This window comes from Chaetura pelagica, unplaced genomic scaffold (genome assembly GCF_000747805.2).
Source record: "Chaetura pelagica isolate M959 unplaced genomic scaffold, ChaPel_1.0 scaffold83, whole genome shotgun sequence".
Lineage (NCBI taxonomy): Eukaryota > Metazoa > Chordata > Aves > Apodiformes > Apodidae > Chaetura > Chaetura pelagica.
In genome coordinates this window covers 6,763,721-6,790,961 of record NW_009952893.1, presented here as the reverse complement: position 1 = coordinate 6,790,961, position 27,241 = coordinate 6,763,721, and the positions used below count along the sequence as shown (strand labels likewise).

Genomic DNA, 27,241 nt, shown 5'->3' with positions numbered 1-27,241 from the left:
AATGACTACACTCAAATACAAGGAGATGAATGGTCATGGATCACAGAATAGCTTGGAAGTTAGTAAGAAAAGAGGGATAGTGCTTCACATATCTTCTTAACTTTCCTGTGTTTCAGCTCATTTAAGGTAGAATATTTGGTAAAGAAAGAATGAAGCAGAGATACTTAGTACAGGAAAAGTCTAATGTGTCACTTGCCAAAGAATGTTAACAGCATTGAAAAAAAGACAGTTTCTTGCTCTCCTGACAGGTTTTGTGTTATTTCCTTCCTTGAAATCTAAGTACAAGTGACATTCTTAAATGGAGTTTTGATTGAACTTGGTACTGGCTTATATTTCAATAAAACTGCTAAGCAATTAAGGGTAATCCCCAGGATCTGATGTTTCTAATAGGATTTTATTTACAAATGGTTTTGTGTTATTTCAGGCAGGCATCAAAGCTTTCTCTAGGGTTTTTTTGTGCCATAGCTATAAAATGATCTGTCTTTTCTTCATCTGACAAAGCTTTAGCCAATGTTCCAACAGTGCTGTGTTATGCAACTAAGTAATGGTCATAAAGATATTTAAAGTTCTATTTAAACACATCCTCAGAATTGCAAAAGGGGTGGAAAATAGGGAGAGTATTCAGAATCTTGTGGCTTTCTTCTGTCTGTCCTGTTTTGTGTAATGCAGCCTAGGAACTTTAGGGTGAGTTCTAAGGAATTTTTATCTATTACGTGATTATCTAAAATTGTTAGAATAGCTGTGAAATGGTCATTTTGCGTCTTATTCCCTCCTTGTCAGTAGGCTAAAATCCTGGTTTTTTTCAGCTCTCTTGAAACATACATGATTTTATTCCTGACCTGTCAGTAAGGGGTTGGGTGATACTAGAAGATGTAACTGAAGTTAATAGCTTCAGATATTAGACCAAGTTGGGATGTTCCGTACTGTGATTTTATTTTCAGTAGTTTTCTTTGAAGTGGGATATTTTTTATATGTAGCAGATACAATGAAGTATTTTTCTCATTCTCACTATTGAGTGTGAGGGAATAGAGTACCTGAACAGGCAAATTTTCTGCCCTTCCATCCCTTTCCGTCCCCTTCCAGTGTTCAGCTGAGAAAAAAGTTTCAGTTTCTTGTGTCCCAGCCTTATCACAGTGAGGCAGAGATTCCGAATTCTGAACCAGGATAAGACCAAATTGCTGACTGTGGGAGAATGAGCAAGTTCTCAATGGAAAGTTTCACACCCATCTGGCTCCTGCTCCCCTGAGAATTAATGCTGTCAGATTGAATGATTGACATACTGAGTAGCTCTCATTTGGCTTTTGCATGATGGTTACCCTCCCTCGCTCCAGTTTTGATGAAACATACAACCTTTATTTTCCTTTTTTAAACTAGGTCAATCTGGTATGCCTGCCCACACAAGCACATGGGATTATATCAGTATTGTAAAACATCTAAATAATCATGAATGCAGGTGTCATGTTAGGTTGTTTTTTTTTTTTAACCTGTTTGCATTGTCCTTTCTTTGTTGTTTTTGTTGTTTTGTTTTCTTTTGGTTATGTTGGTTTTGTTTTTTGCTTGGGGTTTTTTTTTGTGTGTTGTTTGGGGGGGTTTTTATGTCCATTTGATTTTGTCATAATCCTTTGAATTTTCTACCTGGAGTCTCATTAATGATTGAAGCAGCATTGCTCTTTCATTGTAATCGTACTGCTGGTTTTCATTTGTCAGCATGATTCATTAAATTTAGCCAAATTCACTCTGGATGTAACTTGACCTTAGATGTGTTTTGGCCCCATGTGTTTTCTCTTGGTGGACTTATTCTTTAAATCAGTGGAACAGAAAAAGAAGTGTATTGAACTGCCACCCTTAATTAAATTCTCAGCTTTAAATTAGCCATGATTTGGTCCACGGGTCATATCTTTCAACTGAGGAAATAGTTTAATGTACCAATGTATATATTGTTCTTCAATAGCAAAGGCTGAATTTCTTTATAGTGTTTTCTATCCCTAGGCTTACGGCACAAATGTTTGAAATCATGTGGAGTAAAAAGATCTAAAATCTGGGGTTAACCAAAAATGTTGTTAGGTAAATATTTTTTTTTTTGCTAAATTACCAAATTTGGATGTTTAGCTTTATCTGAATCCTGTCTGAATCCTAAGGGGTCCATTCCGTTGACAACACAGACTTTTTTCCATTGTACACACTAAAAAAAAACAGTCTTGAATGTTTTCCAGGCAATTTTTTACCTTGTGTCACATACTTAAAAGTTTAAAAGATGAAAAACACACCAGAATACATTAGTTTTATATTAAGAAATGTGTTTTCACATATATGAAAATATAATTTGGTTTTGTATTACAATACTTCTTCATTTGTTTATATATATTTGTGGCATTTATATATGAGAAAACTTATATAAAACTAGTATTTTAGGAACTCCACAATTATATTTCTTAAGTGACTTACTTTGTCTGTTTTCATCTGGTCAGTATAGACATTCTTGTATATTTTATTAATCCATTATATTGCATGTATGTAGAAACACCTATATAATGGTATTAGCAAGACCACATAAAGATTAAGAATCTTAGTAAGGTTAATTTAGGCATGTTTTACAGCCAGCGTGTTGTAATAGTTGGGATAGCAATGAGCAGGGGTGGATTAAGATACACCTTTAAAACAGAGTGGGAAGTGCTGCAGTGCCATGAAGCTGTTCGGCACGGACACGAAGCCCAACATTGCCTGGGAGCAGGAGATGCTGGTGCTGGATTTGTCCCAGCTCCAGCACAGGCCAGTGCAGCTTCCCGTGGCTCCATGCGTGTCCCTGCCTTGGAAGCACCACTGGCTTCTTGTGCAGTGAAGCGCTTGCGGGCAACTTTCAAGTGAGGTAATCATGAAAACAATTCTGAAATTTTCACCTGGAATCTTAGATTGGGAACACTCCTGGAGTACAGCAGAAAAGCCCAGGCTGGCACAAATGATGTCTTATTCTGGGAAAATGTATACAAAGTTGTCTGTTAATTTTAATTTTGTTTCTTTTTATTGATATATGCTGTGCTAATTGTATTTAGTGGGTGAAGTTGCCACAAAAGAGAGCTTAAAAAAGAAATACAAGCCTAAGGAGACTTCATTACAGTGTAACAGCAAAACTAAATAATGCAAAGGACATGACCTTGATAAAAAGAACTTTAATACAAAACATGTTTTAATAATATTAAGGTTGAAGGTTTCAGCCCATTAAAAATATAGTTATTACACCAAGAAGGCCCTAGCACTTTTACCTCGGTTCCTTTGCACTCAGGCATTACATGTCTTCAAAGAATGTTTTGATGTAATTGCACCTACTGAAAAAATATGTATTTGTATTGATTTTGAAGATAATACGAAGAGGTGCCTGTCAGATGCTTTAATGTCTCCTTATACACATTACATATACAAAGATTAAATTAGGTATCTGCTTCCGCCCATCAAACAAAATAACGGAACCTTTTCCCAAATGAGGTCTCTAATTCCTGATAGATGTTGTCCAGACCAGTAAATGGTGCATACATGGAGGGATGACTGTCTTAGCACTTGCAGTGCTATGGTTTGTTGGTAAATGCATCCTAACATTATGGCATCCTAAAAGGAGCATTGTGTGTATGGGAAAATGAAGACAGAAAAAGCTAAAGGGAGGTACAACATTCAGAACTTCATTTTATTTTTATTTGATTGTAATTTTTAATAGTGGAGAAGTACTTCAAATGGCTTTTCTTGTGGTCATTCGGAATATGTTTGGAAGGGAATTAATAGATGAAAATTTTCAAAAGTGACTGGCTTTTGTGTGAGTTATGGTGCCTCTTTTAATAATTTCTTTTGGTACTGCTGAGACAGCTGAGAGTTGTGGATGCAAGACTGGCAGCCTTTTAACTGTATGGGATGTTTCTCTGAGCTGTGTACTCTGGCCAGGTAATGGCTGAGAGCAGGCATGCTGCCTGCAGCTGGGACTGCATTAAAACACATCTCAGGCTGAAGTTTGGGACCATGTGTGAACATGCCGTGTTCAAATGATAACAGAAAACAATACAAATGGATTGAAATGATGCCATATAAACATAGTTTTGAATATGTTGTGTGGAGAGAAATAGCCAAAGCCAGGTGAACCTTCATTAATTTAAATTAGTTTGTGATGGACCTTGCAAGGACAAAACCAGCAGCCTTGGTTTAAACATGCAATATTGTTGCATATTGTGTTACTGTTGTATAAATCCTTCTGAAATTTTAGGTCTAGTGTATATTCTGTGAAACACTGAATAGGATGGTTCGAATTGCTTTTATCTATTCAGGCTTAATTTTCTGTCCTCAGGCCTGGTACTGACATTAATACTTGTCCAGATTTTATGAAAACCCAGCTTCAGTTCACAGGAAAGCTGCATTTGTACATTGAAGAGATACAAACATGAAGTTATATTCTTACAGTGTGGTTTAACTTGATGTTATTTTTGCTTAAAAGGTGATTAAAGAAAGTGGACCTCCTCATATGAAAAGCTTTGTTACACGAGTTACAGTAGGAGAATTCACTGCAGAAGGAGAAGGTAACAGTAAGAAACTCTCAAAGAAACGTGCTGCAATGTCTGTCCTACAAGAACTTAAGAAACTTCCTCCTCTTCCTGTGATTGAAAAGCCAAAACTTTACTTTAAAAAACGTCCAAAAACAATATTGAAGGTATGTATCTGCCTTTGACAGAATTAAGCATGTTTGCTTAGAAAGTAGCAAAGGTATTCAGATTTTGAATCAGTAAAAGCTTATTTGTAATTTTCTGTTGATACTGTTACCTTTCTGCCTGTGTTTATATGCCAGTACTTTTTTAAATTCTGAGAATGCTGTGAAATTCTCAAATATAATGACCTGTTAGGTGCTTGGCTTAAGAACCAAGCTAGCAGCACAGAAGTCTTCAAGAGTTTGATTCAAGTCTAGTGGATGATCAAACCCTCCAAGCAGCTCTGTACAGCCATGTGAATTTTTAGCCTCATCTCTTCTGGGAGGCCCCACCAGCATACATGGTGGTTCTCTGCTTGGTCTTCACCCTTCCTCAGTTTGAAGAGAGAGAAATGGTGGGGGGCAAATAGTGCACAGTCCTGCTAGAGCTGGAGCTAGATTAAGGACTTGCAAAGAGTATGTTGACATCTTAGCCCAGTGTATTACTTGTCAAATACCAAAGGACAATAATTTGTTTGTTTGTTTGTTTGTTTCATGAGTCTGTGTTTGATAATGCTCTTTAGCTCTCAAATACAGATAGAAAATTGACTGGAGACTAGCCCATGGAGGACTTCATGACTTTGAGCCATCCTTCTGTTAAAACATGCCCTGTCTCAGGATATTAATATGCTTCTTGCTGCACTGATGGGACTTCCATTAGAGGCTCTGGATTCTTGTAAACTCAAGCTTCTTAAATGATGCTTTTATTCTCGGTGGTAGTAGATTTATTGCAACTTCTACTATTCAGTCAGTCATCTGAGGTGACTAACCCTGGTTTGTCTACTCATCATAAATTCATACAAAACAAACAAAACCAACGGGTCATCTGAAGTATTTATTCCAAATGATCTAACAAAAGCAGCAGGTTGGTGTACATAACAGTGGAGAGTTGCTCACTTTCTCTCTGGTGTTACAGAGTCACTTTCACCCCATACTATGCAAATGAGGAACCTTGATACTAGATTTACAGGAAAGAACAGGAAGGCTTCATATCCAAAACGTCTGCTTCAAAATATAGTTTTAGTACCTAAATTTCATCTTTTTGTGTATTTGCATCTTCTTAGTTTAGGAAAAAACAAAACACTTCAGTTTTTCTGAATTATGTTATGTCCTTGGCTTGCATTATGTTGGCTGGATGGTGTTATACCTGTATGGCTCGAACTTAGTCCTCATTGAATGTTACATTGATAAATTATAGAAATAAGTAAATCAGTATTTATCTTCCAGAAGTAGAACCATTAGAAATCTTTGTACTCAGTACACTGAGTGCAGGCTCTTGTAGGAACAACCAACAGAAAAGCCATCTAATGTAAGTGCAAAAATGGGCTTGGAAAATGTACAAAGGACCTGCTTCATCATCTTCCTCTTTTCATTTGCCTTCAAAACAGAATTATTGATGTAAATAAACCCAAAAAAACTAGGTTAATTCGATACCCAGCTTCTGCTGAATTTCTGGGTGTTTAATTTTCAAAAGCTTCTAGGAAAAAAATGAGCATTAATGCAACTTTAAAGCTGCAAGGTCTCAAATCGGCTATTTACTTTGTCTGTCTCATTTTGAAAAGTTATTCTCAAGAATGATGCTAGAGGTATAAAATGAAAAAGGCTGTTATAGTACCATATACCATTTATCTTAAACTGAATTAAATGAAGTTGGACATGTTAGAAAGAGACATTAGTAGTAAAAGTAACCTGGATATAGAGAAGGTTTTTATTTTTTTAATATCCAAGCTTCTGGAATGCTTGTAGTGTGCCCATTTATGTTAATTTAACTTGCACATGATTTGAGCATGAATAAAGTAACAACAGTTAATATTAATTTATATATATAGTGTACAGATGCTAGGCATGCAAACTGCCTGCAACAGTGGCATACAATAGGTGCATATTTTTTGCCACAGTTTTGAGTTTAAGGATTCTTACCTTTGTCTCCTGATCAGAAGATGGAAAGAAATTTGCTTCTTATTCTCTGAAAGGGAGTATTAAAGTATAGATAACCCTATTAAAAGATTGTTAAAGGAACACAATTGTATGGATATATACTGTAATAATTATTCTTTCTTTTAAACCTGTTTTAGACTGGACCAGAATACGGTCAAGGAATGAATCCCATCAGTCGTCTGGCTCAGATCCAGCAGGCCAAAAAGGAGAAGGAGCCAGAGTATGTTCTTCTGTCAGAGAGAGGAATGCCTCGCCGTCGAGAGTTTGTTATGCAGGTATCTGCTGTAACATAGAGATAGTTCCCTTGCTCTGTTGTGTTAAAACTCAAGCAAAATCTTAGAATCACAGGAAGCAGATCCCTCTGTCTTTAGCTCTTCGCGTTACGGTCAGCTATGCAAGAAGTGTGAAATACAGTATCAAAGCCTGTTTGAATCTTCTTTCTCTTGGTGAAACTAATGACAATTAGGTTATGTGCCTTCTAGATGCTTTTCTTGTAGTGGTTCTGCATTATTTGGCTCATATTTTCATTTTGTCTGACAGTTTATGTCTTAACGCTGATGGTTCATAATTTATTTGCTTATACTTGTCTTTTTTAAAGTTTATTTTTTGCTATTGTTGATTAGAGGATTGCAATACAAAAAAGTGATCTGAAATGTGGATATGAATATCTCTGTATTACCAAGCTTTTTATTTAAAAAAAAAAAATCTTTTCAGTTTTTTTGTGGCTTTGTTTGTATCTGAAATACCACAGAAAAAGCTTTTCATCATGTGTTTTAGCTTTTCTGTTTTAAGGCTATCAACCTAGTACAGAAACAGTAGATCATTAATGGTTCTTTAATTTCTAAATTAAGAACATTCACAAAGATCTTATATAACTGTGAAATTCTATTAGATGGCACAGCAGCAGGTTAAGAAAGACTAGGAACAGGAAGGAATTCTGTTCACTTGTGTTTTTAGTCGGGGGTAATTTTGTGCCGGAACAATTCAGAACAGCATACCTGAACCTGTTTCAACTTGTTGTCTACAAACCACGCCAAAATGTCACTTCTGATCACAAGCAGAATTTATGATGTGCCAGCACTGCCTTGTCCAGAAAATTAGTTATGTTTTCACTTAAATCTTTGAGTCCTTCCTTCTGTCAGTCAAGATAGGCCAGCAATCTTCATTTCCTTGGACCTCAGTTATCTGTCTTGATTTATTATCTTTCTCTCTGAGGCAAAAGAAGATAATGGGTTTCTTTTGTTGCAGAATCTGATTGATAAACTTGGATTTCCAACTTTTTATTCTATGTGAACATATTTGAAAAAGAGTAATCCTATCAGAGACCATCCTTTTTTTCTTGCTCGGACCCTGTGGGAGTGTCCACTGTTGGAGATGGTTGTGTGAGGCATCAGAAGAAGATTGTGTAACTCAGTCCAGTATTAGAAAGCTGGGCTGAGAATTTGGCTTTTGATTGGAGGAGTCTCAATAATGACCAAAACCTTGGTTTGAATAAAAAAAAATATCTTAAAATAACTGAATACGTAGAAGATTCCATTGTAGGAATCTAGGAAGACTTGCGAAAGAAAGGGTCCCAAGAAATTCTATAGATCATTTGCTTTATTTGGTATACTTTCAAACACCATAGATTCATTTTTACCCTTATTGTGATATTTTCACACTAAAATCATACTGCTGTTTCTCCCACCTTCAGGAAGTCTCAGTGGATTCATTATGGCATACAAAAAACCTTATCAGAATAAAAAGCCTTTGTATAAACTACTTAAACAATGTTTTCATTTAATTTAATTGAATGTGGAAGTAAAATATCCAGAGATAGTATGTTCATTTTTATCTGACACACAAAGAACAAGTTTAGATGTGATGAAATGGATCCAATTACTTGTCCTGACCACTAGATAAACAGAAGAAAACCTCTGATGACATTAGTTGGTGTTCTGTTCCCAAAGTTAATTTCAGAAAGCTCTTTCTCTTTGTAGTCAGACCTTTAATCCTTGATAGAGGTTATAATAATAGCTAAACCAGTTTTACAGGTCTGAGAAATAACTTCACATTGATTTATTGTGAGCTATAGTATAAATTATCATTTTGTCTTGTCCCATTAAAGTCCCTCAGTGTTATTGCATATAAACTTGTAGCAGATTGGCTACTCACTAATGGTGATTGTGGAACTGCATAGAAGATAAAGTTTTTATTTCAAGATTATTAATATTTCTGTCTTAGGTAGCCAAATCCTTTTGGTTAATTGTATGTGTTCTTTGAAGGGCTATTAATGATCTGTGTTATTTATTTACAGACTTTTCTTTGTATGTAGAATTCATAAGTGTTTGAGGGAAGAGGAATTTTGTAGGAAAATATATACATGATAATTTAGGGAAAGTGAGTAATTATTGAATAAAATAAAGTACTAATAATATTTAGTATTTATTTAACAATTGTATGAGTGTTTTTACAATTTTTTAAAGCTCTTTCTGAACATTTTCAGGTTTTTGATGTTCAAGGTTTCTTTTGTTCAGATCACCTTGACTATTTTATTTTTTCTTAATTTCCCCTTTTCTTTTTTTTAACACACTTTGGAAATAATTTACTATTTTAAGAGGAAATATGGTGAATAAAATGGCTTAATGGACAGAATGAAATACAGCCATCAAAGAGCTATGAATATTGCATTAGTGAATAGCAATGGCAGTGCTAACACTACAAACCAGATGCTCACAGCTTCAGGAGTTCAAGAATAGTACCAAACCCAAGGAGTAAGTTACAGCTTCGCTCTATGGATATCCATTGTCTATAATTTCCCTTTATTTGAGGCTTTAATTGCTACTAGTTTTATGAAAGGCATCTTGTTTATCAGAAACTGTTTGTGTGGTACAGAGACTGCAAGTACATCGAGGAGCCTTCTTCCCAAAGACAATTTTGATAAAAGTTTGTCAGGTGTAAGTGCAGAAAAGAAAGCAGCCCCAGCGCCTGTGGTGGGACAAAGGGGAGGAATGCAAACATGGTTTTCATCTTTCTTTAGAAACCACTCTCATTTTAATCTCCAGCTCATTGTTCATGCCTCTGTTCTTCTGAATACTGTCTTGATGATGCTGGGGGGCTGCTGCAGGCAACACTCCTACAAAGATGAAGTCCAGATCCTGTAGCACTTTCCTCATTAAGAAATAGGAGGGGAACAAGAGTGGGGGACATGTTCATTCAGCAGGGAGGTTTGGAACAGAAGCTGGTAGGAGGGAAAGACGACTGTGTGCACGTTGAGATACAGAAAAAAGTAGCTCTTCGGTATAAGTTTGGAGACCTTCTGAAAAATCTAAGCAGGCTCTTTGGTGTGAAGCAGTATTGTTGCCCCCTTCTGCTCTATTCTTTCTTTTCCAATATTATATCTTCATCAGAAGAGCTAACAGTTGCTGGTAGATCAGCAAGATTATTACATGGTGATATTAAGGAGTCTTGCATTTATTGTGATTATGATAAATATTTTCTTTTTAAGGTAAAAGTAGGCAATGAGGTTACTACTGGAACAGGCCCAAACAAGAAAATAGCTAAAAGAAATGCAGCAGAAGCAATGTTGCTACAGCTGGGTTACAAAGCATCTACTCCTCTTCAAGACCAGCCAGAAAAGGTGAGAACTAGTTGTTACGATGCTTGCATTTTACCCTTACTCATTCTTAGCTGTATCAGCTAATCACTTAGTAAGAAGAGAAGCTTAAAGTAGTGCACCCCATGTTTTAGAAGGGAGCTTGTCAGAGGTCAGCATTCATTTAGCTACAGCTGTATAGCTACAGTTACCTGTAAGTGCAGCCTCTCCCCTCTAAGAGTAATTAGGAACAGAAAGGTAGTTACAGATGATAGTGTGTGTGAAAAATACATAGATGATGTGTGCATCTATTTCTACTTATGCCTTTTGCTTTATTCTATTCTGGGCATCCATGAGAGAACTGAGACGAATGATGTTATTAATTTTAATACATGAAGTAGTCATAGTAGTCAGTGTTTGTCTTGCTGTTGCATATGTACTAAAAGCACTCCAGAAAAACAATGGCTTTTTCAGGTTTGATGACTGAGAAAGTAACTGTGTCTCTTTTTTTTTTTTCTTTGTGGTGAAGGAATTGCATTTTACATTTGATTGTGCTGCAGTTATGTGTTTCCACGTTAGTGATGCACAGCTTAGCACTCCTCCCCTGCCTTGAGTTTATTAATGGAAGGTTTTGTAACCAAAATTGGGTACTATGGTTTTGCCTTTTGTATCCTGAAAAGATATTTGGTAAGGTATGTGGCTCAGCTGTGGGCTCTGAACTGCTTCTGTCTTATACAGAGTCACTGCATGTATATATTTTGATCTTGGCTTAAATGTTTGCTGTGGCTGCAGCAGCTAGATCAGGTCAATGGGATATTCTTCTGGGCTTTTCTGCGGTCTACATGATAAATCTGAATATAGTGTATATCTATCTATCTGTATCTTCTTAAATGCCTTTTCTTTTTCTTAAAAAAAATAGGAAGATATTCTATTTGTTCTATACACTTAGCCAGGAAAAGAAATGTCATACTAGATACTTGGCATCATTATGTTTCCCTCTCCTTTGCTAGGAGCAGTTCCTTGTATGCTATTCACATTCACCTTCACTATGTTCTTCACTATATAACTTAGTCATATAAAAGTGTGCAATATTTCTGACAGAGTTTAATGGTAATTAATTTTCACCAGAAAGCTGAGACTTTTCTGATGTAGGAGTTAGTTTCTACCTCTTTCAACATTTTTTCACTGCCAGTTTGGCCAAAGGGCTTTCTGGAAAACAAAGCAAGCCAGAAATGTCAACTTTTTTTTTCTAATAGAAAAACATAGTTTTTCAGTCCTGAATTTCAAATTGACTGAACTATTTTTACTCACTAGTTTTCAGAGATAAAGCCTGAAAAAAATCAGCCTACCACATAGTTGCTTTGGAGAGCTCTACACAGTGGAAACTTGTGGTTACATTGAAAGCCTTAAAAAAATGGAGTGGCTAAAAAGGGGTGCTGCTACTCCAATTCCTTGTTTTTTAAACTATTGATTACAAGTGCATTGTCTTTCAAAAAGCAGTTTAATTACGTATGTTCAGACATAGATTTCTTAGAATTTATAGAATAGCATGCAGTGGCCTAGTATGATTCTGAACACAATGAACAAACGTGATACTGTATCCAAAAAATGTGGACTGCTAAAGTTTTATGTAGTGGGAGTATTTAAGATCATAGAACAAATTTTTGTAGCTTTGTTGGGGTTAAGAACATAAAATATGTGGAACATCTGGCTTTATCTTCTGCGTATAACAGATTGAACGTATTTAAAGCAGATACAGAAGTTAGTTTGTGTACATTAAAGCATTTTAATGCTCAAACTGAGCTGTGCTAAAGAAGAGAGAAAATAGCCCTTAGATGTCTACCAATTTGAGCACTGCAAAAGTCCTTCCATATAGGTGGCACAATAAAGATGTACCATTAGTGGATACTTGTTTCTCTCTTTCAGTTCAAAGTGAGGCCCAATGTAGATTAGCTGACATATCAGGTTGGCATCTAAATGGATAATTTTCACTTGTGTTGATTATGATGCTTTTAAAAAAATAAACTTCTCTGTTCCCTGCCCCCTCTCCCCCAAGTCTTTTCATCACCTTTCTCCTCCCTTAAAGAAAAAAAGGCAAAACCAGATTCCATGGTTTTTTCCTTAATCCCAGTGCATAAAATGTGACTGGTATAACTGTCTTAATTAAGACCTAAGAGTGTTACAAGAGCCATGCATGGTGCTGATGGCAACACAGGTAAACAGGTAATCAAGGTAATGTAAAAAAGTAAAGGCTCTGCCCTTTTCTAAGGTAATCCATTTCCTGCAAGAAATGAGTAATGGTTGGGCAGAGCTCTAAGGAGTGCAATTTAAAAGTGTCCTGGGAGACTTTTTGCAGCCATCAGAACTTTAGCTCTATGCTTCAGAATATGGAGATAGTAATGGCTTTGTTTTACATGTTTCCGTCTTTTCTTCTTACCACTTTTATTCTCTTAGAAGAAAAACAGAGTAAATTGCATTCTTGTGAAATAGCAGCTCTTAAGGATAACTTGCTGATAGATTAATTCTTTTTAAATTCTTCATCATGATCAAGTTAGTAAATAGTAAAAAGAGAGGAATGAGGAGAGCTGGAAATGCCCTACAACTACCTGAAAGAAGGTTGTAGGGAGGTGGGTGTTGGCCTCTCTCCCAAGTGAATAATGACAGGACCAGAGGAAATGTCCTGAAGTTGCAGCAGGGGAGATTTAGATTTGACATTAGGAAGAATTTTTTTACTGAGAGAGTGGTCAGGCACTGGGGCAGCCTGCCCAGGGAGCTGGTGGAGTCATCATCCTTGGAGGTATTCAAGAAACGTGTAGATGTGGAACTTCAGGGCATGCTCTACAGGGCATGCTCTAGTGGCTGAGATTGTAGGGGGTTTTATTGTGGGTGTTATTTGGTAGTGTGTGTGGTGTTTGTGTTTGTTTGAGTTTTTGTTGGGTATGGGGGATTTTTTGGGTGGTGTGTTGTCTGGTAGTTTGTTGGTTTGGTTTGGTTTGGTTTGGTTTTTTGTGATGATGGTTGGACTCAGTGATCTCAGAGGTCCTTTCCAACCATGGCTATTCTGTGATTCTTTGTTCTTCTCTTATTTTAGCACTGTACTCATGCTGCTTTACAGATCATGTTATGGATGCACAGTATGTGTTAATGACCAAAACACGCTGTTGTAACAGACACAAATACAAACATATTTATAGATTTCATATTGCTTATTGATTTGAAGAACTGTCATCTTTCATGTTTTCCAATATACATATTATCTCATTCATAATAAGAATGAAAGGAGTGAAATTAAAATGTGTGAAGGTGGGTGACTAGTTTGAGAACCAATTCTAATACTTACCCTAATACTTACCCTTCCTTTCCGCTGAATATTTCCCATTTTTATAGTACATGGCCTGGGTTGTAAGCACATTGAGATTCATATGATGAGGAAAGACAAGGAAATAGTCACTGAAATAGCTGCTTTGCATAGTGTGCTCTTCCCTTCTCTTTTCCAAGGAAAACATATTATTTAGTAGTCTGCGTTACAACATGATAGTAATCTGAACGGCCTTAATGCAATGAAGAAGCAAATTTCAGCCTGCTGATCCTCCTTTGTGTCAATTCTGCTTTCCAATCGACTCTGTCTTCCAGACCAAATGATTACAACTTTGTCATGGAAAATAGACTGCTTTGCTACAAAGTTTTCTGTTTGTATGTAAAATCCCAGTGAAATCTGAAAAGGATCATTTGTTTCACATTCATGGAGCTGGTTGTCAATAGCTTTTAGTTCATGAGGAAGCTTAGACTTGTTTATTCACATTTTCATCTAAACCTTGACCACTGTCATCTTACTTACTATGTAGACTTCAGGGAAGGCATAATTTTGAACTTCTTTATTAATTGCTCACCTTTTCTGTGTCAGGGTAATACCTGGTGTTAAGCATAATAAAAATAACTTGAAGACAATTACCTTCCTCAAAAAAGTATATATATTAAAATAATAGAAAATAGAAATATTTTGTTTTGTTTTGTTTTGCTTCCACTTTAGTAACTAAATGGATTCTGAGCAAGTAAATATTTTGAAATTACACCCAAAGTACTTTATAGTGTTTATGCATTCTTTCATAAGCAGACATTCGGATGATCTTGGTTTAGAATGTAATTTCTCTGTTGTCAGTGTATGTTTTCATTTGAGAGCTGCTTAAAACATTTGATTTTGAGTCTGATTTGGTAACATACGGAGTTGTGCCTAATCCTTGGGGAAACATTTATATTTCAGTGTTATGCAATAGTTGTTAATGTTTATTCATGAAGGGTACATTCCTCAAATAACCTATTTTGGACAAAAATTTAGATGTGTTAGCAAAGTTTTGTGAGCAGATGTGGCAATCCTAAGTCATCCTTTTTAGAATCTTTCAACTAAATTCATAAACATGAATGTTCTTTTAAGGAGTATTTTGCTCTTCACTTACTTGATTTTTTCTACCTGTTTCAGCTTGGAGAAAACAAGAGTTGGAATGGCCAGAATGTTGGGTTTACTGAGCCAACAAGTAACAGTAAGTATTGCTCTCTGAATTGATACTTATGGTTCTCTTTGTAGAATTTGGATTATTCAATACCATTGAAATGCTTTCTATAAATATTTTTGGGTTTTTATCCCTATTAGATTAATTAACTCTTGAGTGTCCTCTGTGTGAGTTACAGACATGAATGAGTGCAGAAACAAGAAGATTTTTATTTTGTCACTGAATCATTAAATCCTTCAGGTTGTAAGGGATTTTAAGAAGTCAGCTAAACCACCTGCTCAAAGCAGGGTCAGTAAAGAATTCAGACAAGATTGTGTATATCTTTTTCCAGTTCTCCAAGGATGGAGATTCCGTAGCTTCTCTGAGCAGCCTGCTGGGGTGTTTAATTGTCTTCATTCTGATTATTTTTTTCTTTTATACCAGTAGGAACATCTCATGTTTGTTTATAACTGTCATGTCCTGTTCTTCTACATGACTCTGTAATGTGTCTGGCTCTGTCTTTCTTGAAACTTCTTCATAGGTGTTGGAAGGCTGGCATTAAGTTCTCCAAAGCCTACCACTATCCTCCAAGCCTGATTCCCAAACAATTTTTCATCATCTAGTAATTCATCTACCTAGACTCTTTGCATCCCACATTGATGTCAGAAGCCTTACTAAAGCAAACATAAATGACATCCACTGCTCTCCATTCATAAATCCAGTCATTTTATTGTAAAAGGCAGTCAGATTGTTGAGACTTTCTAAAATCCTTGGTACATTCATGCTGATTGTTCCCAATACCTTTTTCTCCTTTGTGTGACCACAAGTAGTTTTAAGAGGACTTACTGATTTTCCCGGAGGCTAAAGTGAGGCTGACCAGCAGGCCTTTTTTGATAATGATGCCTTTCTTCAGGCATTTGAGACCTCTCCTGATCTCAATGACTTTTGGAAGATACTAGAGGGTGGCGTCTCAATGACATAAGCCTGTTGACTCAGCACACTGAGATATATCCCCTTGGTCTAATGGACATATATGAGCTGAACATTTCTCAAGAGATCCTTGCTCTTACTGGCTTATACTGCTGGTAGGAAGCACTTTCCCTACTCTTTTTCTGGTAGAATATTGTCTGATAGTTTCCCACACAGGGGATGCATAAAAAATCCTGAAGAACTGGTATTATTAAGAGTTTTCCCTGTGTGCATCTATTGATCTGCCCTTCAGCCTCAGAGTCCAAGATAACCTCAGAGCTTTGTAGTCAAGGAGATCTGGGGAAGTTTGAAATGTCTTCTTCGAATGAAAGAAAATATCACTTGCATGCATCATCTCTCATGTCATGTACCTTTAAAGGGCCGATTTTTTTAAGCATGCTCTAAACAAGTTTCAATGTTAGAGATAAAAATTGTCACGTAATTTCAGGTAGTAATATGCTAAGGTATATTTATATGCCTGGAAAAAGGATAATGCACTATGTCTTCATCTGAAATGGTGTGAAGTAAAGCTGGAATAGTAAAGTGAAGTTGTATGCTTTAGTACAACAAAACAAGAAATCGTAATAGTTCTATATTTTGGTATAGTTGATGAAAATATTTCATTGTACCCTTATTATGTAGAGTTTTTTTGCTGGGATATACTGTTCAGTCTCTATCCTCCTGCTTATTTACTCAATGCATTTTTACTGTTCCCTTTTATATACCCTTGAAAATTAACTTATCTTGTTCCCTTCTATCATGTACTTTTGCAGCTGCCCTTGCAGCAAGTTTCACTTCTGTTCCTTCTACTCACTGGCAAAGCTGCTTTCGACAGGTTTACATCTTTACCTGTCCTCTTCATTCCAGAATCTTAAAGATGAAACACGGAGCTATTTGTTTCTTGTTTTGGGATATCTTAAACATTTTTCACACATGAAATGACAGGAACCTTGTGTGAGGGTTTTTTTCCTTAAAGCTTCTGGAAGAGAGGTTGAGACACTGTGGGCACACCACAAGCATTTGCAGCCCATACAGAGATGTTTACTGTCAACAGAATGGTCATTTATCTCTCTGGATTTGACTTAAGCAGTAATAAAAAAAAAACCAAACAAAAAACGGAAACATGAAACAAATAAACAATCTTAATGCAAAGTGCATTTTCTTGGGAATATATTTTGGTTTTATATTTCTGGAGGGGGTAATCACAAACATAATACAGTATGTATTCTAGGAGAAGCTGTAGATGAGCTATGAAATACAAGCAAACAAATAAATAACACTGGTTTTATGTATTGTAATTCTAACAAGGTAAAAATTACCCTAACTGCTTTTATAAGTTCCCCACCCTCAATTTTCCATAGTACAGTTGTATCTATTTCCAGAAATGATAGAAGTCACAAAGTAAGTATTGAAAAACTAATAACAAAAAATTACATTCAGAGCAATCCTACCTCTCTGTAAAGGACAGGCTCTTTGTTTTTCTTGCCTAACATTTTATTACTAGGGAATTGTGCATGACTTTGCAGTCTTTCTTCTTCAGAGTACATCTGCTCCTGCTGTTTGTTCACCACCTGAAATCATAATCATTTGTTTGTGATATCACAATTAGTTACTGTGAAAATTATTAGATTGTCACCAACAGATGATTATGATTTCAGATGGTAAATGAGCAGCAGGAGCAGATGATCTCGTAAGGAACAAAGGTACTTGGATTTCATGCAATTGTTCTCACTAAAACAAAAAAAAAAATTCTTACTTACATGTTTCTTGACCAGTTTTTTCAGGAGAAAATACATGCAAAATTAATTGGGTATTAATGGAATTTTGCATACTAATATATCTTCACTTTGGAGAAAACAAAATTTAGGTGAACTTTATAGTTGTAGCCCTCCCTAGTTCTATACAAACTGTTTTTTATAGTCCTCTACATGTTTATTTTTTAACTAGGCATTTTTGTGAGCACTTTCAGTAGGTAATTTAATACACCTCTATTTTCATGAACAGTGACTGAACTCTGGAGGTTGGGAATAAAGCTTTTATTTCTTATTTCAGACATTTTAGTTGGAATTCATATGCGTTACATTTTGCTGAAATATTTAATTCTTCTGAGTGTATTTCAAAGGTGATTTGCAGTAGGTTGAATGCATTTTTGCTCACTAAGTATGGCTGTTTCATTGGACTTCACTTTTGAATTGCTTCCTAACTTACTAAACTTTGTCCATTATAGAACACTCTTGTTAGATTGAAACAGCACTAAACATTTGTTGAATTATTTGTCACCCTGCATAGAAACCACAGTAAAAAAGGTTGGCAACACCGCTTATTTGATTAATCACCAGCTACAGAACAGTAATTTTCCATCTGTTTTGGGTTTTTTTGTTTGTGTTGTTCTGTGGGGTTTTTTAGTAAACTTATTGACTAAACAAGGGATACAAGGATGATTAAGGGACTGGAACATCTGTCATACGAGGAAAGGCTGAGAGACCTGCGGCTGTTTAGTCTTGAGAAGAGAAGACTAGGAGAGGACTTTATTAACGTGTTTAAGTATCTGAAGGGTGGATGTAAAGAATGGGCCAGTGGTGCCCTGTGATAGGATGAGGGGAGATGGTGCCAGGTTGCAACACAGGAAGTTCCACCTCAACATGAGGAAAAACTTCTTCACTGTGAGGGTGACGGAGCACTGGAACTGGCTGCCCAGAGAGGTTGTGGAGTCTCCTTCTCTGGAGACTTTAGAGACCTGTCTGGATGTGTTCCTGTGTGGTCTGCCCTATGTGTTTGTTCTGCTGCAGGGGTATTGGATTTGATGATCATCAGTGATCCTTTCCAGTCCCTATGAATCTATGATTCTATTGTGACGTGAACCTCATAACATCACTATCTGTTTTTGGGAGCAATTCCCTCCCTTGAGCCACTTTTCTACACTCTCTGGTTCTCAGGACCTTAGCTAGAGTCTCTCATAGCAGTTGGTTATGTTTAAATAACACCTTACCTGTGTAGTTGCTGAGCTGATATACTCATTAAAAAAAAAAAAAAAAAAAAAAAGAAAGAAAAAGAAAAAGATTCTTCCCATCTTCTAGCAAGGCTAATTTAGAAGCAGAAGAGATTTCACAGAATCACAGAATTTTTGGAGTTGGAAGGGACCTTAAAGATCATTGAGTTCTGACTCTCCTGCATGGACAGGGACACCTTCCACTAGAACAGGCTGCTCAGAGCTCCATCCAGCCTGCCCTTGAACACCTCCAGGGATGGAGCCCCCACAACAGCTCTGGGCAGCCTGTTCCAGTGTCTCACCACCCTTACACTGAAGAATTTATGTCTGATCTCTAACCTAAATCTCTCTTCTTTCAGCTTAAGACCGTTACCTCTTGTCTTCTCACTGCAAGCCCCTACAAAAAGACCCTCCCCATCTTTTCTGCAGGCCCCCTTCAGGTACTGGAAGACTACTATGAGGTCCCCCTGGAGCCTTCTCTTCTTCAGGCTGAACAATGCCAACTCTCTCAGCCTGTCCTCATAAGAGAGGTGCTCTAGCCCTCAGATCATTTGCGTGGCCCTTCTCTGGGTATGTTCCAACAGGAACTTTCCAACAGGCACTTTCCTGTGCTGGGGGCACCAGAGTGGATGCAGTATTCTGGGTGAGGTCTCACCAGGGCAGAGTAGAGGGGCAGAATCGCATCTCTCCATCTGCTGGCCACACTTCTTTTGATGCAGCCAAGGATGGAGTTGGCCTTCTGGGCTGCAGCTGAACATTGGTGGCTCATGTCCAGCTTTTGATCCTCTAGTGCCCCCAGGTCCTTTTCCACAGGGCTGCTCTCAAGTGTGACCTCCCCCCAAGCCTGTATTCATACCTTGGGTTACCTCGGCCCAGGTGCAGAACCCTGCACGTGGCCTTGTTGAACCTCATGAAGTTCACCTGGGCCCACTTCTCCAGCTTGTCCAGGTTGTGGTTTGGATGCCCTCAGGCTTAGGTATCTAGGAGACTGCTTAACCATTAAGCTCTTGACATATAAAATGTATAAAGAGGGAACAGCCACTGTGACATCAGCTCTGTGCATAGAGGTGATTTCAGGGAAATTCCCCTGCTTTTCCTGGTCCCATAAAATTCCTGTATGAATTACATTTGTTCAGATTTGCTATTTGTATATTCATTTGAAAAAAATTGCATGCGAAATAGCAACGCAGAAATAATTTTTTTTATGTTAACTCTCAAATTTAAATTTACAAAATGTAATTCTGGAAATTATCTGCATTTGTATTTCTGTCTTCAGCCAAGCAAAAGGAGCAGTATCACACAATTAACCTTAATACTGTGTTTCTCTAAACATGTTCAGTTTTCTGAAGTCTTTTCTGCTTTCCTTATCCCCTTTCCCCCAGCCTAGAACCCACCAGGTACCTCACCCTTAGTCTAGGATAGTAATGTCCTTGAAAAATTTCGTCACTTGAACTGATGCTTTATTGCTGTCAGAACCAGGACTTAATTCTCCATTCTCTCCTCCATCCCCTTTCCTTTACATCAAACATCTTATCCCTATGACTTCCACTCCCCCACTGCTTTCTCCTCCTCTGATTTCATCTTCACTCATACCTACGCTGTTTGTTGATGTCCCCCTTGACCTTCTTAGCTTCAGCAACCTCTCTATCCTTGTCTAGTATACTTGCTCATTCTTTCATCTCTTCTACATGTGGGTCATGCCTTTGTTTTCATCATCACAATTCTCATTCCCCTCTTAATCTGTTAATGAATAGTCTTGCCTCCACAGGTCACCTCCAGTTGCACTTAGGCACTCTCCTAATTGCTTCAGCCCCTTCAAAATAATTTTCTTGCAGCTTTTACAAGCACCTTGGTCTGTCAGCTCACTAGCTTGATTTGCTTCTGCTCCAAATTTGCTGATCCTCTTTACTGATAAGAGTACTGTCCTTTCTGCAGTTAGATTGGTTCTTTTCAGAACTTGCTTCATCTTAATCTTAGGTTGTCTGGTACATTGATACATTGTTGGAAACTTACGATGCAGAAATTATAATGTAAAAATAATTGTGTAGATGTTGTATATGTCTATTGGAATATCCTGTAGAAATTCCCCACTGCAAACACTTAAGTCTTATTTTTACAAAAATCTTATGCTCCCAAGCAGGGAGCTGTGGTAAATTTCAAAGGACTTTCCTCACATGAGTCAGACATCAAATATTACAGAAATATATATAATTTAAGGCTCCTGCAATACTGCAGTTTTGTTTTTCGCTGTAAAGAAAATGTTCCCTTGAAATTAAGGATATCAAGATCTGGCTTTCTGAAGAACTGAATGGTATTTACCTCATGTCATGTTATTTTCAGGTTAAATAAACCAGGATTTTAATGAGTGGCATTATGTAACACCAGTTTGTTTAAGGTCATGTAGATGAGATATGTTGATTGAAGGATGTTGTGTAATGACAACATTTTTTCATGACTGAGTATTGCAGTAGCTGGTGACTTAGAAATACAGACACTTAGCACAGATAGCTGTGCTAGGTAGGTAATGATTGCATCTATGTATTTCAAGCCAAGACTGTGGGTAGACTATTACTGAGAACATAATGGCCATACTGTTTGCCTCTTGAATTGCTTGACTGACGTTTTCTGAGCTCCTACTGAGGTAATAAAACGAATTTTGAAAACATTGTAGTGTATAAATAGGCTTTTGTAGTGAGTGGAGTATAAAATGATAATTTATTTTTATAATAATATTTCTATTTTTCAGTCTTGTTATTGAAATAGTTATTTGGTTTTGTTAACTCTCTTTTTTGCTCTCAGTGGATTTCTACTGGGCCATGTTCTAGGACATGCTGAGAACTTCCCAGTAATATGGAAGAATTGTTCCATGTGGAAGTCCTTCATGCCTCTTAAGGTCTTGTCCATTTTAACTTATGTAATAGTGAAGTCAGGGTTAGATCTGGGTCCAACTTCATGCCTAATTACAAAATTTTGCCCCATATTTTAAGCAGCACAATACAAAAAGGTTCTATTAAGTATGAATACAGGTGGCATAATCTGAAAGAAAGTTATCTGTCAAGTATTTCCATTTAGTTCTGAAAATAGGAATTATCTCTTTAGGAAGAACCTTTTCTTCATCCAGTGATGGATTACTTCAAATATCAGGGTGTTAAACTTAATTTATGAGCATGTGACACATATACAGAAATACATCATGGTTTACCTTGCATCATTACAAAAGGTATGAAAGTACTTCTTTGTGCTGGTGTCCCATATCACTGGTTGCAGGACAGGGAAGAACATATTCTCTTTAGGGATGTCATGGGAAGTCATACACTAGCTGACGCTGCTTCTGACACACCAACAAGTGTAGCTTTCTTGTAGGAAGAAAAATGTAGTTTTCCAAGAAAGAATTAAGATGTGGTTTAACATCTTTTGTATCAGGTATAAGGAGTGTCATTGAAATATGAAAACTCAATGAGTGACCTTGAACCAGGAGAAGTGATTGAGTGAAGAAAGAGGAAGAGTATCCCTGCAGTATCAATCAAGTAGAAAAGAGAGGAAATTTGCACTGATATATAAGTAATTAAGAGAAGAGAGAAAAGAGCAGTTAAGCAACATAAACAGTTAAGAAAAGAGAAAATTAGCACAGATATATATGTGTGAATTGACAATAAAAGCTTGATTGTCAGCAGTGTGCCCATGTGGCCAAGAAGGCCAACAGTATTCTGGCCTGTATCAGGGTTGTGTGGCCAGCAGGAGTAGAGAAGTGATCATGCCCCTGTACTCAGCACTGGTGAGGCTGCATCTTGAGTATTGTGTTCATTTCTGGGCCCTTCACTACAAGGAGAATGTTGAGTTGTTAGAGCGTGTCCAGAGAAGGGCAACCAAGCTGGTGAGGGGTCTAGAGAAGAAGGCCTATGAAGACAAGGTGAGTGAACTGAGATTGTTTGGTTTGGAGAAGAGGAAGGTGAGGGGAGACATCACTGGTCTCTGCAACTACCTGAAAGGAGGTTGTAGTGAGGGGGTGTTGGTCTCTTCTCCCAAGTGAGTGACAATAGAACCAGAGAAGATGGCATGAAGTTGTACCAGGGCAGGTTTAGAAAGAATTATTAGAAAGAATTTCATCACCAAAAGTGGTCAGGCACTGGAACAGGCTGGCCAGGGAGGTGGTGAATTCGCCATCCTTGGAGGTGTTAAAGAAATGTGTAGATGTGGAACTTAAGGGCATGCGTAGTGGGGTTTTTTTTTGTTGGGTTTTGTGTTGATTTTGTTGATTTTGTGGGGTGTGTGGTTGTGGTTTTGTCATGGTTTTGTGGATTTTTTTTTTCTCCTCTGGGTGGACAGTTGGACTTGGTGACCTGAGGAGTCTTTTCCAACTGCGACGATTCTGTGATTCTGTATCTCATCTCTTGGATTTTCATGATAAACGTTGAAATATCAGCTTTTCATGTTTTCTGATCTTTCTGACAGAAAGAGAAGAATTACAATGGAGCACCAGGCGTACCAGTGTAGATGTTAATATATGTGAGTTTGCTGGCAACACTGGCATCACTGAACTTTTCTTAACTGAGTACCCACTGCTGTGGCCTAACTTGTCACTATCCCTGTATCAGCAAATTCCATTTTTGTGAAGTCTTACTACATTGAAGCTCTTTGGTGTGATACTGTCAGTCATTCACCTTCCTCACCCTATTCCACATGCAGAAGGATGGTTAGTTTTGTTTTCCATTAACTCCAGGAGTGAAGCTCCAAACAAGGAGGGACCCTGTTGTAGAAAGCACCCCCCATCTTCCCAGCCAAGGGGACCCTATAGAGAAGGGGTTAGGGATAAAAGTAACTCCAGTGGATTATTGGACTGCATCCAATTCTGGGCTCCCCAGTTCATACAGGATAAGGAACTACTGGAGGAAGTCCAGTGCAGGGCCACAGAGATGATTAGAGGAATGGAGCATCTGTCCTAGGAGGACAGGCTGAGAGAGCTGGGTCTGTTTATCCTGATGGAGACTAGGGGATCTTATAAATATCTAAAGGGCAGGTGTCAGGAGAATGGATCCAGTCACTTTTCCGCAGTGTCCAATGACAGGACAAGGGGTAGTTGGCCTTGGAGTATAGGAGGTTCCAAGTTAAACATAAGGAAAAACTTCTTTACTGTGAGAAAGTACTGGAACAAGTTGCCTAGAGAGACTGTGGACTCACCTTCTCTGGAGACATTCAAAACCTGTCCCGTGTGATCTACTGTAGGTGATCCTGCTCTAGCAGGGAGGTTGAAGTAGATGATCTTCAGAGGTCCCTTCCAACCCTGACCACTCAGTGTCTCTACCTCTGCTGCTATGCAAATCTGTGGGATCAAAGGACCAAGATGAGACTTCAAGGGGAAGGCTTGTGAAGGGTAGTTGGGCTATTTGGTATCTTAATAATACATTTGCCTTGGAGTCTAAACTTTTATGGTTGTCTAGTACGTGGCAGCAAAAGCAGGTGATAGAAGATCAAGAAATGTATTCTTAGGTAAGAGAGGTCTTTGGTGTGGGGTTTTCGGAGACTTCAGAAGATTGCGAGGGACTGCTAACAATTACTGCTAAGGATGAGTAAGACGTGTTTTTCAAATATTAGTGATTATATTGCATAGCTAGCCTGCATATTTTCATAGCACATTTGCCCACAGGTTTAAATAATATAAATGGAAATGATTTTACCATGTTTCATGAATGTACCTTGAAGTTAATGTCCAGCAGAAGGTACAATGCTGTTGGTCTAAATTCTAGTATTATGGATACTGTGACTCCTAATAATTATGATGCTACTTTTGGAGTATGGTGAAGTTAGTAAGGGATAAATATTTAGCAGCCACCAAAATCTAATTTCTTTTCAGGTGAAAGACTAACAAAAATATTAAAATATTAACCTAGCAATGTTCTCCTGCAATGCATGAAGTGTTAGAGGGTAGTATTTTTTTCTCCCATTTTTTTTATTGAAGTGGTTGTTTAAAGACTGACTAGTTGCTGAAGAGGTTCTGTTCTTATACTTACTCATCTGTTGATGTCATATTCTTTGTCTTGTGATAACATCCTTACTACTGTAACTAAACTGTTATATATGTAAACACTGGTAAAAATCAACAGAGTTGAAGTAAGCAGCGACAGTGAGGAATGATATTTTTAAAAATCCTCAATAATGTATTAAAAATAGATAATGAATTAAAATTAATATATACTTGATAGAAGTTTTCAAAGAGTTAGGTTTGTATTGGCTTTTAAAAACAAGATTGTAAGAAGCTTCATGAAACATAGGCTCTGAATATAAAAAGTTAATAGCTTGCAACTATATTAATGTAATGTCTGCAATATTACATTACTTTGTTTCCAGAGATAATCAATGATGGTAATATAATATCTGCCTCTCAGAGCCAATGTATGATTTAAATTAATTATTGCTTATAAAGCACTTTGAAGTCTTTAGCAGAAAGGTGTTGCGTAAGTATAAAAGTACTATTATTAATTTAACATCACCATTAGAGTAAAGTCAGTACTTTAGGAGCATTTGCTATACTCTGCTCAATATCTTTTTATTCATCATATGCTGCATATTAGTTATTTTAACATTTAGAAAGCTTGGTAATCTGGAAGTATTCCAAACCATTGTTCCAGACAGCAGTTAGATATTTGGGTGGATCATGTAAAAACAGTGAAATGGCTGAGAAAGCATGTAAAATGTTTGTTTTAAGTAATATTACATCAATGGAACAGACATCTGCAGCACCAGACTTGGTTTTAAATGTCTTTAAACTTTTTTTAAGCTAACATTGTACTATGTTTTTTTAAAATTGATTTGAAGGAGCCTAATATAATAATATATCTGAACAAGTATCTTGTTTTTCCTTTTGTTCAGTTTTCATTTCTGTTTCTCAAATACTTGTCAGAAATCAGATTTACAGTGGGCAGGTCTTAGGATATGGTGAACACCTGCCACTCACTATTGTTAGGTTATTAGTTAACAACTGTTCTTGTTGCTGTTTGGTTTTAGAACCTAATATGAACTATCAATATCTGTATTATATATTTTATATATAATTAATGATGACATACATATATGTATCATTTGTGTTATCTCCTGTAGGAGGCTATTTAAAAGTATGAGCAGTGATAGGCCTTGAAGGTTAGAGCCTCAGAAAAAGGTTATAGAATCACTATCATACAGTGATTATGTGCTATAAATAAAGCATCATGTTTATATAGTTGTTACCTGTAGTAACAACAGCATATTAAGTAAAAACAGGGTATTCTAAAGTGTCCCAAATAAAGAAAAAGAAATTTTAGATACCCTGTCCTTCAATTTTTCGCAGTAGCATTGTCTTGAATATGTGCTTAGCTCTAGAGTTCAGCACAGGGTCCACTGGCTTTGAAGCTATTTGTTAAGACTGAGTAAAACACCTCTGGCATTAGAGTTTAGGGTCCAACTAGGCACCACATCCCCACAAAGGCAGTGGGGAGAACAGTGAGGGGAATAAACGATACATCTTTACGAATGGTATAAGCTAATGTTCTAACTCCCTGAAAGCAATATTAATTTAAAAGCCAAATGTGTGAGTAAATCGATTAAAAGATTCACCTATAAGCAGTTTGCTGAGCCAGCAGTGAGGAAGTTCAATTTTCACTATGTAGTTGGAAAATGAGGGTATTAATTACTGGTAATATTTTTTTAGTCTTATCCTTCTGGTAGACATTTTATTTAAAAATACTACTTGCACTACTAGGATTAGAGGAATCCTTTCTAGGAAACTGGAAATTAATTTTCTTCTACTCTTTGAATTTATTCTGCATTCTGAGATTAATTTAATATATACTGCAAATTAATTAAGCATTGAACCCTTTGATTTCTCCTGGGATTACTAAATCAGATAACAAACAGGTTTATCATCCCTAAAATGAAATGCCATATGGCTCAGGTTCACCAGTGTTGTTTTCAGATATATGCTAGAAGATTAAAGTATGCTATTAATATGAAATTACACTTTTCAAGCTCATTATTCAATTTATTGATAATAAGAAAGAGGTTTTCCTCTTGTATCAGCAAACTGGGTACTCATGTTTCCAACAAATGCTTTACTGTATATGAAAACTAGCAAATTTCATCCTTAATTCTACACATGCACAGGAATATCAGCAAAACCAATCAAGTATGTGCTTCTGTTTTCAAGCAGGTCTAGGGTTGAGAAATTTTCTAAGACTATATTAAAATGCTTGAAATGTAGGCATTAGTAAGTGTAGATCTTCTTAATGTTCACCTCAGTTCTCTTGAATGATGACAGATACATGCATGCCTTGTTAAGTATAAATTTGTCCAAACCAGGTAGCTATCTGCAAATTGTAGGAAGCCATATATGCAGCTAGATTAAAAAAATGTATTTTCCTCTTCACTGATGAAGAGTCAATCATTAGCACAGTATCAGTGTGTATGCAGGGCAGTTTAAGGTTATTTAAGCACAGGCTGCTGTTGTAATTTGGCAAACACTTCAAGCCAGCACCTGATGTGTTGTGGCTACTGCAGGAAATCATCCTGCCCTCTCCTTTCCTCTCCAATGGCTCATT

At 37.0% G+C, this 27,241-nt stretch overlaps 1 protein-coding gene across 3 annotated transcripts in view; it reads left to right on the top strand.

The window, feature by feature from the left end:
- STAU2 (staufen double-stranded RNA binding protein 2) overlaps positions 1–27,241 on the top strand; it is a 148,672-nt gene that overhangs the window by 38,875 nt on the left and 82,556 nt on the right. For all 3 annotated transcript variants that reach the window (XM_009995574.1, XM_009995572.1, XM_009995573.1), the window contains exons 7-10: positions 4,472–4,684; positions 6,793–6,930; positions 10,143–10,274; positions 14,707–14,767. In XM_009995574.1, coding sequence (XP_009993876.1) covers positions 4,472–4,684; positions 6,793–6,930; positions 10,143–10,274; positions 14,707–14,767 — 544 coding nt within the window. The remainder of the gene's footprint in view (positions 1–4,471; positions 4,685–6,792; positions 6,931–10,142; positions 10,275–14,706; positions 14,768–27,241) is intronic.